The 16935-nt window shown below is 54.6% G+C and overlaps 1 protein-coding gene across 3 annotated transcripts; it reads left to right on the top strand.

Annotated features, from left to right (window-relative positions):
- The first annotated feature begins 43 nt into the window (after nt 1–43).
- TBC1D13 (TBC1 domain family member 13) lies at nt 44–16143 on the top strand. Of its 3 annotated transcripts, none has more exons than XM_045771296.2 (12): nt 44–183; nt 1153–1226; nt 2744–2784; nt 3379–3440; nt 3578–3677; nt 4460–4542; nt 6616–6775; nt 10199–10409; nt 11150–11313; nt 12254–12414; nt 12550–12607; nt 13477–16143. In XM_045771296.2, the coding sequence occupies exons 1-12, from the start codon at nt 161–163 to the stop codon at nt 13540–13542; spliced, it is 1203 nt and encodes a 400-aa protein (XP_045627252.1). In that variant the 5' UTR covers nt 44–160; the 3' UTR covers nt 13543–16143. The 3 variants fall into 3 exon arrangements, with proteins under 3 accessions (XP_045627252.1, XP_045627254.1, XP_045627253.1); XM_045771298.2 differs by lacking the exon at nt 44–183 and adding an exon at nt 1438–1576; XM_045771297.2 differs by lacking the exon at nt 44–183 and adding an exon at nt 1398–1576.
- Nucleotides 16144–16935: the final 792 nt, after the last annotated feature.

The following is a 16935-nucleotide window of genomic DNA, read 5'->3' as shown; positions in this document are numbered from 1 at the left end:
GAGCGGGGCGGAGCCGGGCAGAGGGGCGGGGCGAGACGGAACGCGCGCGCCGGGGGCTGCGTTTCCGGTCGGAGGCCTTTGCAGAGCGCCCCGCGTCCCTAGGGGGCGGCGGCGGCGGTGGAGGCGGCGGAGGCAGCGGGGGGATCCGGAAGTCAACACCATGTCGAGTCTGCACAAGAGCAGGTAAGGGCCATGGGGGCCGACCCAGCCACACCACTCTCGGCCAAGCTGCCTCCTTGCAGAGGGGGGCGCGGGTGCGGCCAGGAATCGGGGACCCCCTCCCGGTAGAGGGTCTCGGGCGCCCACTTTCCAACCTCATTGCCTCTGGGGCTAAGAGGGCACGGAGCGGACGCACCTCTTTTGCTCCCTGGTGTCACCCCATCTCTCTCCCTCATCCTGGACCCCGGGTTTCCCTCTTCCCCTCGTGTCTTCCTCATCCAAGGCCTGGATGCCCCCCGTTCTCCGCTCCCTATCCCCCCCCCGTTTTTGTCTCCCCTGTTAATCCTCTGCCCCAGTACCCTCCCCTCCAAATGCTCCCTGTCCCCCTGGCACGTTTTTTACAAGGCATGCTGGAGAACCTGGATTCTCCAGTCTTCCCTCCCCCAGGCCAAATCCCGCAGCAAATTTTGCTCACTCTTCAATTTTCGTCCAGGACTTGTTCTTTAACCCTTTGGTCTTTGCCTGCAGGCTAGCCCAGAGGTCTTCTAATGGTTATATTTTTGAGCCTGGAGAGCTGCGTGCAGATGACACAGGCCCCTTGTCTAGGGATCATGTTACTCCTGGTTCCTAGGGTTCCTTGAGTTCAGATAGTGGCCCTGTGGGCTGGGCCTGGCCAGCAGGAAGTGCCCAATAAATGCTTGCTCACTAAATATTAGAAATGTGTCTAATTTCATGATGTTCATTTGAGAACCTCTAGACAAGAATATCTCTCTGTTTCTGGGTTTGGAGGAAGAAGTGATCTGTAGTTCTGTCATTCCCCAAGGATGCCTTTGGCCAGGACCTTGACAGCTTTGCTGCCTTTCTGTCCTGAAGGGACGGGAGGAGCAGGGTGAAGACTGGTGATAGGAGAGCTTTGGGCTTCAGGAGTGATCGCTAAGTCTGTCACCGTGGGGTTTGGGTGTGCCTCACTTGCCTCCCCATCCCGCCTTCTAGGATTGCAGATTTCCATGATGTCCTGAAGGAGCCCACCATCGCCTTGGAAAAGCTTCGGGAACTCAGTTTTAGTGGTAAGCGGCAGCTCTCTGGGTTCAGGGTCTCCCTAGAGCAGCATTGTGTTTAGAATGGAGGGAAAGGTACCCAAGGCCCCAACATCTGGTCAGTCCTGGGGTCAGGCCGCCCCTTGGGGACTTCTCCAGATCTTGTGACTCTGAACAACCCTGACGGCCCTGACCACCAAGGGCAGGCCTGTGGGCCTTAGGATGTTTCCTGGCGTTTAAGTGGTGCTTGCTGCTGGCGGAGAGTAACTGGAGAAGGCTGAACGCGGCAGGCTGAGAGGCTGGAGCGGGAGGAGACATGAGCCTGGAGCCGCGCAGTGTCTTCCTCACTCCTCAGCCCACTTCCTGTGTTGTGGAACTTGGTAAGCTGCAGAGCGGTTCCTGGTTCTGCCCTAGGCTTGGGGATCAAAGCTGACTCCGACGATAGTGAACTTTGGTTAAGGCCTTGAGACCCTGACTCTAGGAGCTGGACTTCAGCAATGTTTGACTTTGCCCTCCCCAGCATGGTGAACCTTCCAGCATGGAGATTTTTGCTTATCTTTTAAAATATCCTGGGTGTTCTGTGTGGTTCTTGTTACTGCTCGGCCCTTGTGACTTTGTCAGCAAGGAATTCTTGAGTTGCTCTTCTCCTGCCCGGGCAGATTCTGAGGTGGGAGCATTAGCTCCTGTTCATGGTATTAGGGGTCCTGGAGCAACGGCTGCTGTAGCGAGCTTCCTGACTGTATTGCAGGAGGGGTTTGTTTTGTTCAGGAGTGATATTCAGACCCTGAAGGCCTTGAGGGGTCACGGGATGTGTACTGAGCTCAAGAATCTACCAGGCCTCGGGGGAGCCATTCTGCAGGAGTGGTTGAGTTTGGGCTGTAGAGTTAAGACAGACCTGTGTTTGAGTCCTTGATTGCTCTGTCTTTACAGACAACTATGTTAATCTTCCCTATTTACTAGGGTTTTAATGAGGATTAAGTGAAATAGTGTCCATCAGGCACAAAGCACTTACCACTGATAGCTTAATTTATGTTCCACAAATATTTGTGGTATGCCTTCTGTGTGCTGGGCCCCATGGTAGAGACGGGGACTGTAAGACGCATTTGGTTCTTCTCTTTCTGGGGCTTACCCGGTGGTCGGGGTTACAGATGTTAAATAAATACACCAACTATGTTATACAATCCCGACTGTGATGGACGCTATGAAGGAGAAGCCACGGATCCGTCATCGTTTGTAACAAGAGATCTGACTTTCATTGGGAAGAGATGATGGTGGGTAAACGCTGCTCTGAGGAAGAATGACCAAGAATAAGAAGGTGTTATCCTCAAAAGAACATTCCACACAGAGGGAGCTCTGGGCTGGGGGCAAGGATCATGGGGAGAAATACACAGGATTAGGATCCAGTCCAGTCATCTTTCTGACAGAAGATGATCCTTGAAGAAGTACTTCTTGCCCACTCCATTCCCTGCCAACTGGCTCTGAGGTGGAGGGCTGGGGGGTCCGGGGGCTCTGGCTTGGGGCGTGACTCTTGCCTGCTGTGTCCACAGGCATCCCCTGTGAGGGCGGACTGCGGTGCCTCTGCTGGAAGGTGGGTGTGCCTGGCCTGGGGCGTCTGCTCTGCCGAGAGTCCCTGGGTTCCTGCATGGGCTGCCGCCACCCCGGCCCCTTCTTGTTCTACGCCTTTCCTTGCTTGTTCGAGGAAACTCTTCTGGGAAGTTGTGGGTTTTCTGTTCTTCTTGGTGTCCCTCCAGGATCCCCTTGGGGATGGAACGCTTTGTAGTGCCAGTGAAGCCCTCTCCTTCCTGGCCCATACAGTGTAGCGGAAGTGATGCTTCATGGGACCAGAAAAAGGCCATGCTCTGCCCACGGCTCTTAGCTGAGGTGGGGGCCAAAGCCCAGTGTCTGGGTTTCCAGCCGCTTGGAGCACCAGGTTTTATTATTATTTGGAAGAGTCTGTGTGAAGAAAGCAGCAGAAAGGGCTGGTGTTTGGGGTAAAGGAGGTAGGAGGCAGTGGAGAGCAAAGGGGAGGCTATCCCCAGCCCACACCTCCACTCGTGGGTTTCAGCCCATCTGGTTTTCTCTGGGCTTTATTAGACGTTTTCCTGGAGGCCGGTCAGCCTCCATCTACTGTCTGGGGTTGAGCTGGAGAGTCGCCAGAGCTTTGTCCCCTCCCTCTGTGCAGATTCTCTTGAACTACCTCCCCTTGGAAAGAGCCTCATGGACCTCCATCCTGGCCAAGCAGAGGTGAGACCATGAGGAAGGGGGATGACGGGAGGGCCTTTGTATCAGACAACAGGCCTTGCCTCCTGTTGCTGCTTCTCTGGTCTGGGCTCCCTGGACGGGACCTTTGGGGTCATGTGTCTGTCCTCTTCTCTCCCCAGGGAGCTATATTCCCAGTTCCTGAGGGAAATGATCATCCAGCCTGGCATTGCCAAGGCCAACATGGGTGTGTCCAGGGAGGATGTGACCTTTGAGGACCATGTGAGTACGGGTGGCAGGAGGGAGTGAGGCTACAGAATAGGGAGGGGTACAGGCTTTGGAGCTGGCAGGTTCCCCCCACCCCAGAGGACAGGTGTAGCCAATCTGGGTCCCCTGGGCCCGTCCAGTACCTCCTTTCTGTGTCGGGCCGCTTGGCCTGTGAAGGCTGTTGTCTCTCCCTTCTGCTTCCCAGGCCCTGGCCCCAGTCAGAAATGTAAGTCATAGCTTGGGCTCCCGAGTGTGTGCATAGCACTGAGCCCGGTCCTCTGTGTGGGCTCTGTCTCCTTTCCTCCTCACCTCTTTGTCCTGGGAAAGGTTTTAATTTTATAGTTGAAGAAAGTCAGAGCAGGGCAGGAGTGAGAATAGACTATCTTCCTGTGGCCTGGAGGAAGCCTCGTTCTCTCCTCAAATACCAAGCCCCTCCCCTCGTGCAGGAAGTGGGGATGGATGGACGGAGGCCCACGCTCCGAGGATTAGGATGGGCGATTCATTCATCCAGCAAGCATTCAGCGAGCGCCTGGTATAGGCAGCATTCGAGAGCGGCAGCCGCAGACAGGGCGCTCCCTGGCCAGCAGGGATGCCCTCGGAGCACACTGCAGGACCGCACTTGCAGTTTGAACGTGATGTGGGAGGCTCCCCGCGTAGCTCACAGGCGGTCTCAGAGCCTCGGCGGGGCCTCTGGTGGGATTGTTGGTTTGGGGCCTCTGCTCAGGCCCCCAGGCTGGAGTCTGCCCACTGACGTCCTAGTCTGACGTAGCACAGAGCAGCTGATCCTCTCCCCACAGCCGCTGAACCCCAACCCCGACAGCCGGTGGAACACTTACTTCAAGGACAATGAGGTGCTGCTGCAGATCGACAAAGACGTCCGGTAAGTGGGGCCCTGGGGCTCAGGAGCTGGCCCGTAGGACTGTTGGGGAGTTTCCAGTCCCGTACTTTCCAGCCCGCGCCCACAGGTGTTTGAGGAACTGGTGGGTCATCCAGCAGGTGGGTCCAGGCCCACGGGCCAGCAGTATGGGCCTGTGAATGGGGCTGCAAGCGGGGCGAGTGCCTGACGCTCCTTTCTCCCTGCCCCGGTGGCGTTGGTGCCCCAGGCGGGTATGGGTTGATCTGACCGCTCCGGCGGCAGGCATTGCGGCCCTACTGCACAGCAGGCTCTGTGCCAGGCTCCGGGTTGAGCATGGCGTCGACAGACATGGTCCCTCTTAGGAGCCTAGAACCTGGTGGGGAGGACGGGAAGACAGTCATTCAGCAAGACAGATCTTCTGAGTAATTAGCGTCTGTGGTAAATGCTCTGAGGGGAGAGTTCAGGGTGCTTAAAGAGTTTGGGGGAAGCCTTGGCTGAGGTCTCGGGAGTGGGAGGCCTTGGGGGAAGACGGAGGGAAGGGTCGTGGCTGGGGGGAGCTGCCTGTGGGAAGGCCCTGGAAAGGCCGCGGAAGCACGTTCGAGGAACTGCGTGAGCGCCAGCGTGCTCGAAGCCACGCCAGAGGGAGGCAGGGGTCGGACCTTGGACTTGATCCCGAGGACATGGGGCATTCGTGCAAAGGTTTTGAGCATAGGAGGGACAGGGTCAAATGTGTGTTTTTTGAAAAATTGTGAGCTATAGTGCGTACGTGGGTGTGCTTTTCCATTTGGCAGAGAAATGTGGAAACACTCCTGGGCTGTCCCGTGGGGTTGGCGGGTCTGGCAGCGGGCGGGATTTCCCGCAGGGCTGCGTGAGGAGCCGGAACGGAGGTTGTCTGCAGCGGGGCTGAGTGGTTAGAGCTGGAGTTCTGGAATCTGTTCGCCTGGTTTCAGTTCCTCCTGCAGCGGGTGTGAGCTGTGTCTCCAGCTGGGGGGCCAGCTCACCACCCTGGGGGGCCACTCCTCTGTCTGTGCTCATGTTGCCCAGGCCCATCTTCAGAAGGCCCCAGGTGGACGCCCAGCCCAGCGCGGCTCAGCCAGGGTGCAAAAGGGGGCTCGTCTCCTGTGTTCTCAAGCTGGTGTTGGGCCAGCCTCTGTCCACAAGGTGCATTAACAGCTGGGAGTCAAGAACCACGTCTTAAACCCGGTTCTAGAGAAACGGTTTCGCGTCTCACACTGGTAGCGACTGTAGCACGTCCCTAGCGTTTCTGGAGGGCGCGTTTGCAATGTGCTTTGTGTAAGACGTCTGGAAAATGTGCCTCTGCTGCTGTACGTTCACGAGAAAAACTTGCTGCCTTAAACTCACACGGCGCTGTGTGTCTGTTATACCTTAGTCAGCCCGGAAACAACAATACCAGCTCGATCACATTCTAGAAACTGTCTCCCACCTTGATTTTTCCTCTCCCCCTGTCTTGGACATCTTCCTATGTCAGCTGTATATGCTGTCCTGTTATACAATGTGCAATGTGGCCATTTCGAGCCACGCTACACTTAATACCCTGTGCACATTAGATAATCTTTTAAAGATTTTACTTATTTGTCACAGGTGCACGCACGCGTGCACAAGCAGGGGGAGCAGCAGGCCGAGTAAGATGCCGGCTCCCCGATTAGCAAGGAACCCGATGCGGGACTCGATCCCAGAATCCTGGAATCACGACCTGAGCTGAAGGCAGACACTTGACCGACTGAGCCACCCAGGCGTCCCTAGATAAATGTTTTTGACGTGGAGAGATGTTTGTGGTTTAAGAGAAGAGTTGGATTATAAGACCATAAGGACACCTAAAAAATTTGTATGTGTATCTCTTTGCAAATAACACATAAGAATATGGGTATATTTTTGCGTGTGTACGTGTGTGTATATATGCATGTATAATAAGTGTATTGCTCTTTAAAAACTAAACTTTTAAACATAAAATGTTATTTTTTAAAAAACCCAGAAGATGCCTTTTGGGATACTGGAGCGCCCTGCAGTAGGGTGCTGATGGAATGCCCCAGGCTTCCACCCTGAGTAACAGAACTCTGTCCTGTTCCCTCTTGACAGGAGGTTGTGCCCAGACATATCTTTCTTCCAGAGAGCCACCGAGTACCCCTGCCTCCTTATCCTCGACCCCCAGAATGAGTTCGAGACCCTTCGAAAGCGGGTGGAACAGACAACACTGAAATCCCAGACAGTGGCCCGGAACCGGAGTGGAGTCACAAATGTGAGAGCCAACCTGGGGGCCGCAGGGATGTCCTAGGACAGCCGTTTCCTCCGTGCTTCCCTTGGAGCCCTGGCCACTGGCCATTGGGCCTATGACCATCTGCCCTGACAGTTACCCAGAGGGACTTTGGGTAATGTGGTCCTGCCAGGTCCGCCTCTGGGGTTCTTTCTGCAAGTCAGGTATCAAAAGCTGGGTGTAAGGGGTACTGGGGGAGGGCCGTGCTGTGCGGTGAATTACTTGAAAAAGTAATTACACGTTGATGGGAAAGTGTGGTGGGAGCAGTGATGGCGGTGGGGAGCTGATTGGGCCTGGGCGTCCAGGAAGACTTCCTGAGGAAGTGACATTTAAGCCCAGCATCCAAGAACTACGAGGAAAGCTCATTCCAGGTGGAGAGGAGGGCATACCTGGAGGCTTCAGGCAGGAGAGAGTGTGGTGCGTTCAGGGAATAGTGGGGTCCAGCCTGGCTAGAGGCAGGGCTGCTGGAGGCTGCTGGCAAGATCAGTGGGGGTGAGGCTGCCTGGGGCCTTTGTCCCGAGGGCTGGGGAGCCTTGCAGCATTTTAGGCAGGCCAGTGACATGATTCGGGTCCACCTTTGTAAAGGATTGGTGTGGGCCCTGGGGGGTATTGATCGGCGGCGGGGGGGGGGGGGGTAACAGCAGAGGTCAGGAGGCGGCTATATCGTCCAGGCAAAGGTGGGTAAGGGCCAGGGTAGAATGGGGGTGTGGAGCTGAGAGACTTAGGAGCTAGAATTTTTTTTTTTAAAGATTTTATTTTTTTAAGTAATCTCTACACCCAACACGGGTGTTCCAGATTTACACCCCTGAGCTCAAGAATCGCATGCTCTGCTGACTGAGCTAGCCAGGTGCCCCAGGCGCTAGAACTGAGAGGACGTGTGCTGGCCAAGTCCTGCCGAGTGTTTGAGTCCCATTCTTCTAGCAGATTCCTGGAACTCGGAGAAGCTGCTTGTAACCAGATGAAGCACATTACCTTATTCCTTAATTTATACCTATGCTTTGGTACGTGGAACTCCCAACGTGCTCCTCAGAATGTTTCATTGTCCTCCAACAGTGGAACAACCCTTCTCTGTAAGCTCTCACAAGCTAGTGACAGATGATATTGCAGAAGCTTTTGTTCCCCCCAGTAGAATGAGTGGTCAAGTCTCTGTGTCTCTAGGAGAGCAGCCGTTTTCTGCTACCAGGGTGACAAGGGCAGTTACAGCTGATCCCAGCGTCCACTGTAACTAGGACAGAGTTGCGTGGGTCGGAGGGCGCAGAATGTTTGGTTTTGTGGGCGACCCTCTTACTCACTGCTGATGTTCTGGGTCCAGGGAAGGTGGGGACCTGACTTCATTCATTTCACTATAGTAATTGGGGTGTGAGAGCCAAGCTCTTACCCACTTTAGGTTTCGATTTGGTCTTGGTGGCAGAGAACCTGACCAGAAGCTTCATCCCTGGACCTTGAGGCCTGTGGTTGGACAGTTGAGTTCAAGTTGAACACCCATCTGACCTTGGGTCAGTAATACCAGCTCACTTTCCTGGGCCTCCGTCTCCTCTTCTATAAGCTGGGCCTAATCATTTCCATCCTCCTGGCTTTTGAATTGCCAAGAGGATGAAATGAGGTCATGGCTCTGCAGATTTTTGGAAGACTGGAAAGCACTTCTCTGAGGTCTCATCTTCAGGCTCCAGAGTCAGCCAATCTGGGTTCGAGTCCTAGTGCCACCATGTAATGTGAGCCTTTGATGGGTGACCTAACATTCCTTTTTTTTTTTTTTTTTTTTAAGATTTTATTTATTTGAGAGAAAGAGAGTGAGAGAGAAAGAGAGCACGAGCAGGGGGAGGGGCAGAGGGAGAAGCAGACTCCCCACTGAGCAGGGAGCCCATCTCAGAGCTCGATCCCAGGACCCTGAGATCATGACCAGAGCTGAAGTCAGACGCTTCACCGACTGAGTCACCCAGGCACCCCGAGTGACCTAACATTTCTGAGCCTCAGTTTCCTCATCCTGAAAATGATGTTGAGCCGATATTCTAGATTGTACAGAGGATTTAATGGCAGGATGCTTGTAGAGCACTGTCTTGCACTTAGAAAGCTCTCAGTACATGTTAGTGATGTGTGTGTGAGCGCCCATGTACACATGTGTATGATGGGAGAGGGACTTCGTCTTCAGGACCCCGTGCTTCCAGGATGGCTCCATACACCGTCCCTGCCTGCGTCAGCCTGTAGCTCTCTCACACAGGGAACCCCAGGCAGGCACCTGAATGCAGAGCCCCCCCGAGGCTTCTGCTGGCACCCCTGCTGGAGACCTCTGCTCTGCTGCAAAAGATCCCCCTCTAGCAGGGATCCTCTTCTATTTATCTCCCAGCTTTTTCTTTTCTTTAAGATTTATTTGAGAGAGAGAGAGTGCACGTGCACGCAGGGGAGATGCAGAGGAAGAGAATCTCAAGCAGGCTCCCTGCTTAGTGCAGAGCCTGATGCGGGGCTGGATCCCACAACCCGGGGCTGGATCCCACAACCCTGACATCATGACCTGAGCTGAAACCAGCAGTTGGATGCTTAACCAATCGGGCCACCAGGCTCCCCTACTTAAAGGTTTTTTTAAAAAGTAAAGTATGGGCGCCTGGGTGGGTCAGTCAGCTAAGCGTCTGCCTTCGGCTCAGGCCATGATCTCAGGGTCCTGGGATTGAGCCCTGCACCGGGCTCCCTGCTCAGCGGCGAGTCAGCTTCTCCCTCTGCCTCTGTGATTCCTTTCCCTCTGTGATTGCTTTCATTCTCTCTCAAATATATAAATAAAGTCTTTAAAAAATTAAAATGGGTGACTCATTCGGTTAAATGTCTTCGGCTCAGGTCGTGATCCCAGGGTCCTTGGGATCGAGTCCCACATCGGGCTCCTTGCTCAGCGGGGATCCTGCTTCTCCCTCTGCCTGCTGCTCCCCCTGCTTGTGCGCTCTCTCTGCCTCTCTCTGTCTCTGACAAATAAGTAAATAAAACCTAAAAATAAATTAAATAAATAAATAAACAAGTGAAGTATAACTTACATGCAGTAAAATGCAGAGATCTTAAGTATACAACTGGATGAACTTTTTCTTACATATATATCTTGTAACTGGCACGTCAGTCAGGACAGTAAACATTTCCATCATCTCGAATGTTCCTTAATGTCCATTCCCAGTCAGTACGCCGTCACCTCAGAGGTAAGTGTTGTTGTAGCTCTTATCACCGTGAATCAGACGGTAGTCCAGCTGTCTTGTGGAATATCCCACATTCTGGATTTGTCTGCCCATTTCTCCTTACGGTATTGGACACGTTCTGCTTTGCCGTGTATTCTCCATAAGCTGGAAGTTGAGTCTAGGCTGGAAGGGTAAGCATTTCTGGTGAGAACACGTTATCTGTGATGCCACCCGCCTTACCGGCTCTGTCCTCCCGCAGATGAGCTCCCCACAGAAGAACTCTGCGCCGTCCTCCCTGAATGAGTATGAGGTGCTGCCCAACGGCTGCGAGGCCCACTGGGAGGTGGTGGAGCGTATCCTGTTCATCTACGCCAAGCTCAACCCTGGCATCGCTTACGTGCAGGGCATGAATGAGATCGTGGGGCCCCTCTACTATACCTTTGCCACCGACCCCAACAGCGAGTGGAAAGGTAAAAGGGCTCTTGGCTGCCCGCATCCCTCCTGTGGCTCCCTAGAAAAATGGACCAAGGGAAGCTGGGCTGATGGGCCTTGTTGGGCTCTGCAGCTCACTTCCCTTCTCTGGGCCTCCATCTCCCTTCCATCAGATGTGAGGAGTTGACCTGGATGGTTCCTAAGATCCTTTGCAGCTCAGGCTTTCTAGAATGTTGGAAGCTTACTGATCTCTCAGCATTTATACCTGAAATTCTGGGGGCACCTGGGTGGTGCAGTCGGTTAAGCATCTGCCTTTGGCTCGGGTCATGATCCCAGGGTCCTTGGGATCAAGTCCCGCATCGGGCTTCTTGCTCAGCGAGGAGCCTACTTCTCCCTCTGCCTGCCACTCCCCTGGCTTATGCTCGCTCGCTCTCTGACAAATAAATAAAATCTTTAAAAAAAAATAACCGAAATTCTGGTAGAGGAGATGAGATGTATATACAGGAAGCTGAATAATTGACAAGGAATTAAATGAGTAACGATCGGAAGAATGTCATCAGAAGAGCATGTGATAGTTGCTGAGCGAAAGTACAGCGTTGCCAGAAGACGTGAGAAGACATGATGTCCTTAGCGTAGGGGAGGAGCATGGTGAAGGATAGAGGAGGGCCCTAGCCTGACCAGGAGGGTGGGTGGCCCGTCACACACGTGAGAGATGGGGTGGGACTTGGGAGAGCATCAGTGTTCTTGCAGCTGCCCTCCCCCCGTCCCTGTTGCCCAGAGCACGCCGAGGCAGACACCTTTTTCTGCTTCACCAACCTCATGGCTGAGATCCGGGACAACTTCATCAAGAGCCTGGACGACTCACAATGTGGCATCACCTACAAGATGGAAAAGGTGTACTGCACCTTGAAGGCCAAGGACGTGGAACTCTACCTGAAACTGGTGAGGGGCACCAGGACGCCTGGGCCACGGCGGGCAGGCGGGCAGGGGCACAGACAGCGGGCCTCCTGAGCACCCAGGCCTGGGGAAAGGTCTGGCTGGAGTCTGGGGATGGACAGTGGCTGCTGCCGCTGGGGAGCACTGCCCAAGCGCTGTGGCGCGACCGGAAGACCGAGGCAGCAGCTGACGTGGGAGCCTAGCAGGCTGGGCCTGAAGAGGAAGTTGGTAGGGTGCCCGTCGTGTGCCAGCCATGGCGCGGGGCATTTACCGTATCTGAATGACTTTAGCCCGGTGGTGGTCCTCCGGGAAAAAAGGACGAACGTCATTTTTAAAAATTAAAAATCCTCTAGAAAGTTATGGGAGTGGCATTCCCTGTTTATTTCAGAAAACAGTTTTGTGAAGAGAAACTCTATAAACAAAAATCATTTGAAAAAAAAAAACATGTAAGCAGGTCTTTTTAAACTGATACAGATACGTTTTTGCTGTTTTGTAACAATTTTTCAGTTACTATTCACTGGGCCTGACCAGAGGGCTCATCTCGGGGAATGACGGCCCCGTAAGGCTGTGGTGTGGAGTCAGTAAGTGAAACGGTCTATTGCACATACTAAGCACAAGGCCAGGCTTATCAGTAAGTGACTGGTAATGGGTCTGTCTGGCCCTAAATCCAAGGTTATAATCCACACCGTATTTTGAAAGAATTAAAGCCATCGTTTGTAAATCTGGAGAGCTTATATAAAAGGTTGGATTTCTGGCTTCTGTTGAAATATTGGAAGCACCGGCCGGTAGCAAGCCGTGGCTGCCCTTCGGCCGGCCGGGGCTCTCCAGGCGCCCCAGTGCCGTTGCCCACTCCGTGTGCCTGGCACGGACACGTGTGGCCGGTGTGATGGGCTGCGTGGCACTGCGTGGCAGCCAAGCACCCCACCCCACGCCTCTGTCTCCCCAGCAAGAGCAGAACATCAAGCCCCAGTTCTTCGCCTTCCGCTGGCTGACACTGCTGCTGTCCCAGGAGTTCTTGCTGCCCGACGTCATCCGGATCTGGGATTCCCTCTTCGCCGACGACAACCGCTTCGACTTCCTCCTCCTGGTCTGCTGCGCCATGCTCATGTGAGTGTGACAGCCAGCAGAGGGGCACGTGCAGGGACTGCCCTCGTGGGGAGTGAGGAGGGAGCGGGAAGGGGCCCACTGGGCCTGCCCTCTGCGGCCCAGGGTTCCAGCACCTTCGCTGCTTGTTTTCCTCAGACTGATCCGGGAGCAGTTGCTGGAAGGGGACTTCACCGTGAACATGCGGCTCCTGCAGGTATGGGGTTCGGAGCGGCGAGCCCCGTCTTCAGCCGGGAGGCACGTACTTACCAAGCAGCCACCCACGCCGGCTGCTGGGACAGGCTGGGTCAGGAGCAAGGCAGAAGCGTCCAGACTCCGGAGGCGGATCTGGTTTGCATCTGGGTTTGCATCCCACTTCTGCCCCTTGCGTGTGGTGTGGCCCTGAGTGAATGACTAGACGTCTCTGGACCACGCGCTCTACGGAAGTTCATCGTACCTGGGACACAGCGGCGCCTGGGCCATCGTAGCGCTTGAGGGTGCAAGTGCTCGGGCCTGGGGGAGGAGAGGGGACTATAGTGGTTAAGAACGTGGGTGCAGAAGCAGACAGCTCAGGGTCCACGTCTTTGTGCCGCTGTGCTAGTCACGTGACCTGAGCCAAGTGACAACCTCTCCAGGCCTCGCTTTCTTCAACGCCTGGCCTGGGGTGGGTTTGCAGTAATCGGATTGATCAGGCCTAGTCACAGTCGCTTTCTCCTCAGACTGATGAGGCGACCCACTGAACTAGTGTGTGAGCAACGTCTGGCCCACTCTCAGGCTCGTTATGAACGGCACTCGGGTTTGAGGGCGGGAGAGAGATGGGGGAGTCCTGGTTCCTGAGGAGAAGGGGCTGTGATACTGGTTGGTGCTGGTTGGGTTGGGTCAGCTCGGGCTGCAGTGGGTGTAGTGTTTGCTCCATGCAGTGGTTTGGGCAGAATGCCCAATGTTGTCTGGTAGCCTGTGGTCTCTGTCCCTGAGGCCCAGGGCCCAGCATGGTGACGGGGCCCCGTGGGAAGGGCGTGGGTGTGGCAGAGGTGGTGAAGGGTGAGCTGACTTCAGAGGCATATCGTTGACCTTTCCCATTGCTAGGATTACCCCATCACAGATGTCTGCCAGATCCTTCAGAAGGCCAAGGAACTCCAAGACTCAAAGTAGCCTGCTGGCAAGAGGCCCAGGTTTGGGAGAGAAGACACCGACCCCTATGCCCTGGCTTCTGGGACACGCAGGAGCCTCTGGGATCCCAGCCAGCCCGAGGGGAAGCTGCAGGACTGGCCCACTCCAGGCCTCCTCATCTGGCTCCCTCACCCTAGGCCGCTCCCCGCTGGGGGCACACTGTGCCATGCTCCTTTCTAACCACCCAGCCCTGGCTCCCTCCCTGCTCTTTGACCCGGGGACCTTTTGCCCAGGCTGCTGAGCAAGGCTGGAGCTCATGAGGTGGTTTCCTGGGGCTGAGGCACACTGGGGGCACTGGGAGCTGGCAAGGGTCCGTCCCTGCCTCTGCTCTGCTCCTCCCTTCCTCCTCTCCTGCTCGGCTCTCCTGGGCTCTGGTTGCAGGAGGTGCTTGGCAAATGAGCCAGAAACCACTTCTTCTGGGGCTTGGTGCTTAGGCTTCTCCATGGGGAAGGTGACACTGTGAAGGAGCTAAGAAGCTGCCAGGCCCAGGTCACACCCTCTGGCCCTCTCCCACTGAGCGTGTGTTTCTGTCTGTAGTCAGGGATGGGTGTGTCTGTGTCCCTTCCTCCCCCAGGTGTCTGCTGCTCCTGTGTGTGTGTCTGTCAGTGTGTGTGTGAGGGGGGTGGGGGTATCTTTGGTCCCTTGAGGTTTTTCTTCTCTGTCTCCCTCCCTTCACAGAGTGTGTGTGACTCTCTCGCTCTGTCTGCCCCTCTCTCCATTCTCCCTCTGCCCTTCTTTCTTGGGGTGCCTTATCCCCAGCCTCTCCCCCCCCCCCATTCCATGAACCCCAGAGACAGAATGAGGAGTCTGGCTTAGCGAAGTCCCTGGGGGTCAACTTTGGCCTGTTCCTGTCCCCAGCCCTAGGCCCCCCAGGTCCCACAGACTGGGAGGGAGTCCCCAGTGCCTCACTAGAGGGCCCCGAATCTGCTCCCGACAGAAATCTTGGAAACTGAAAGCTGCTGAGAAATGATGGCCCACAAGGCTTTGGGCCCCTTACCGTCCTTTCTGCCCAAGGTTGGAGGAAGGAGAAGAGAGAGAGCTGGGTCTTCCAGAGATTCCCCCCAAAGGCCTTTGTTTCCCGAAGGAAAAGGACACGAAAGTGGTACTGTTCCAGGGGTTGGGATCCAAGTGCTTCAGAAGAGTAGTCATTCCCACGGCCTCCAAATCCTGGCCCAGAGCGCTGAGGCCCATACAAAGGCAGGTGGGACCAATGGGAGCCTCCCTGGGCCTGGGGTAGCTGAGCTTAACAGCCCTGGATCCTGTCGGTGCGAGGAAAGGCGTGTCTCCCGCAAGCAGGGTGAAGGAGCTGCTGGCCCTTCCCTGGTCACCTGCTTGGGCTGTTCCCGGGATTTGGGGCAGGGGCACCCAAGCAGGAGCGGCTTTCTTCTCTTGCCTTGGGGCTGTGGGAGGAGCGGGCTTACTTTGACCAAGTCCCTCCTCCTCTAGTGAGGAGGCAGGTGGTTTGGGTCTGGAAGGCTGGGCAATGTGGCAGGGGTCCTCAGCCTCTCCTCAGACTGGCCAGTGGTGGCCCTCTTGTCCCTAAAGCCTTCCCGAGCTGGTAGGCAGGACTTTGTGCTGCCCGCCCAGGCCTGGCTGTGGGCCAGGAAGAAGCTGTCCCCAAGTGGCTCCTGTACCAGGTTGTACCTTGGATGCTGCTGGGATGTTATGCACATGCCTTTTTGCCTCTTCCTCTCCCAACACACAGTATTTGGGAGATTTTTTACTATTTATTCAGACTCCTGGTTATTTATTGCAGACTGGCTAGTGCTTGATTTGGAGGTGAAGGGTGGGGCCAGGAAGGTAAAAAGCAGTTGGAGACAGTCTTCCTGACCTTCCAAGGTCAGAGTCCACATCCTCTCCCCCTGCCTCTGGGACCTTCCTGATTTTCCAGCAGGTCCTGGCTGGGAGGGCTGTGAGCTCTGTACTGGAACTGAGGGTTAGGGCTACGGGAGGGCTGGTGTCGAGAGGGCTGGTATCGTCTCCGGACTGCTAGACCCCAGATGGCGCAGAGACACTTCCCACCAGCCTAGCTCAGCCTCTTCCCAGAACTTGTCAGCTGGTGGTTCAGTCCCAACTTTGACCCCTTCACAGCTTGAGGCTTGGGCCCCAGCCTGGGACCCAGTAGACTCTGCCCAGGACACCTGATGCATTCCCTCTTGCCTGTCCCCTGCCTTCCCTCCTGGGGCCATACTACTTGAATCACTGCATCTGATTCGCCTCAGTGACAGGTTTAGGTCCAGTGCTCTCTCCTTGACCTTGGGATGAGGGTCAAGAGCAGGGACCCTGTCCAGATGAGGCTGTGGTCCCCAGTGGGATACTGCCTGGAGACAGGAAGGGCCCTTGGTAATTCCCCCACCCCAGACTCTCCGGGGAGGTGCCCTGAGAGCCAGAGTGCCTGAGGCTTCCCCACTGGGAAGTTTCCCCCAGGACTTTGGACGCTTATAGATTGGGCAAAATGAACTCAGCAGGTCTCACTTGGGGGTCAGAATGTGAGTCTGCTTTTGTTCTTTTCATCAGTTTTATTTCCTTGAATCAATGCTGTTGATGACAAGTTGTCTTTAATAAATCATGTGTTCTTTGCAATGGGCATTGGTGCTATGATGGCCTGAAACAAGGAAAAGTCTGAGCAGGGGTGGTCAGGAGACTGTGAAAGTGGGCAAAGAAAAAGGCTGGGAAATTCTTGTTGGACGAGCCCATTCAAGTCTTCTCATTCGACCACTGCGATTTGCAGCTGGAGGCAAAAGGCCAGTGGGCTAGGGAAGGAGGCACTACACACTTGATTACAAGTAAGTTATTTTTGAGGTTGATAAAGCTTTGAGAATTCAAGTAAATAAAATCCGTACTACCCACAATCTAGAGAAAATCACCGAGAACGTGTTAGTCTTTGTTACATCGTTGTCATTTTCTTGATACAGTTTTGTATACTGTCTCCCCCCTCAGGTTAGGTGGTAAGCAAGTTGCTGTATGATGTTAAAATATATTTACGGGCTACATAGCATTCTCATATGCTGAAAATGTCTGAATCCAGCCCCTATCTTGGGATATTTTGCTTATTTCTGCCTCCGTTGTGGGGAAGCTTTCCTGTTTAAAATCCTTGCGTTCCCGGTTCATTTCCCCAGCTCAGTCCTCTAACTAGGTTGAAAGGTATGAAACTTTTTAAGGTTGTTACACATACTGCCAAACTGCCTTCTAGAATCGTGCCCGTTTCAGTTCCAATCAGCTGCCTGCATCCCTGTCCTCTTGTCCGGTGTTAAAATATTTACCGATGTCCTAGAACTTTTGACTTACGGTGTAGTGGTTAGGGGAGTAAATTTTGGTGTCAGGCAGACCAGGGGTCTTGTTCTTGTTTTCTTGTTCTGCCAACTAGGAACGTCC

Source organism: Ursus americanus, chromosome 18, assembly GCF_024610735.1.
Source record: "Ursus americanus isolate L20-20 chromosome 18, mUrsAme1.1.p, whole genome shotgun sequence".
Lineage (NCBI taxonomy): Eukaryota > Metazoa > Chordata > Mammalia > Carnivora > Ursidae > Ursus > Ursus americanus.
This window is presented reverse-complemented; position numbering and strand designations above follow the sequence as displayed.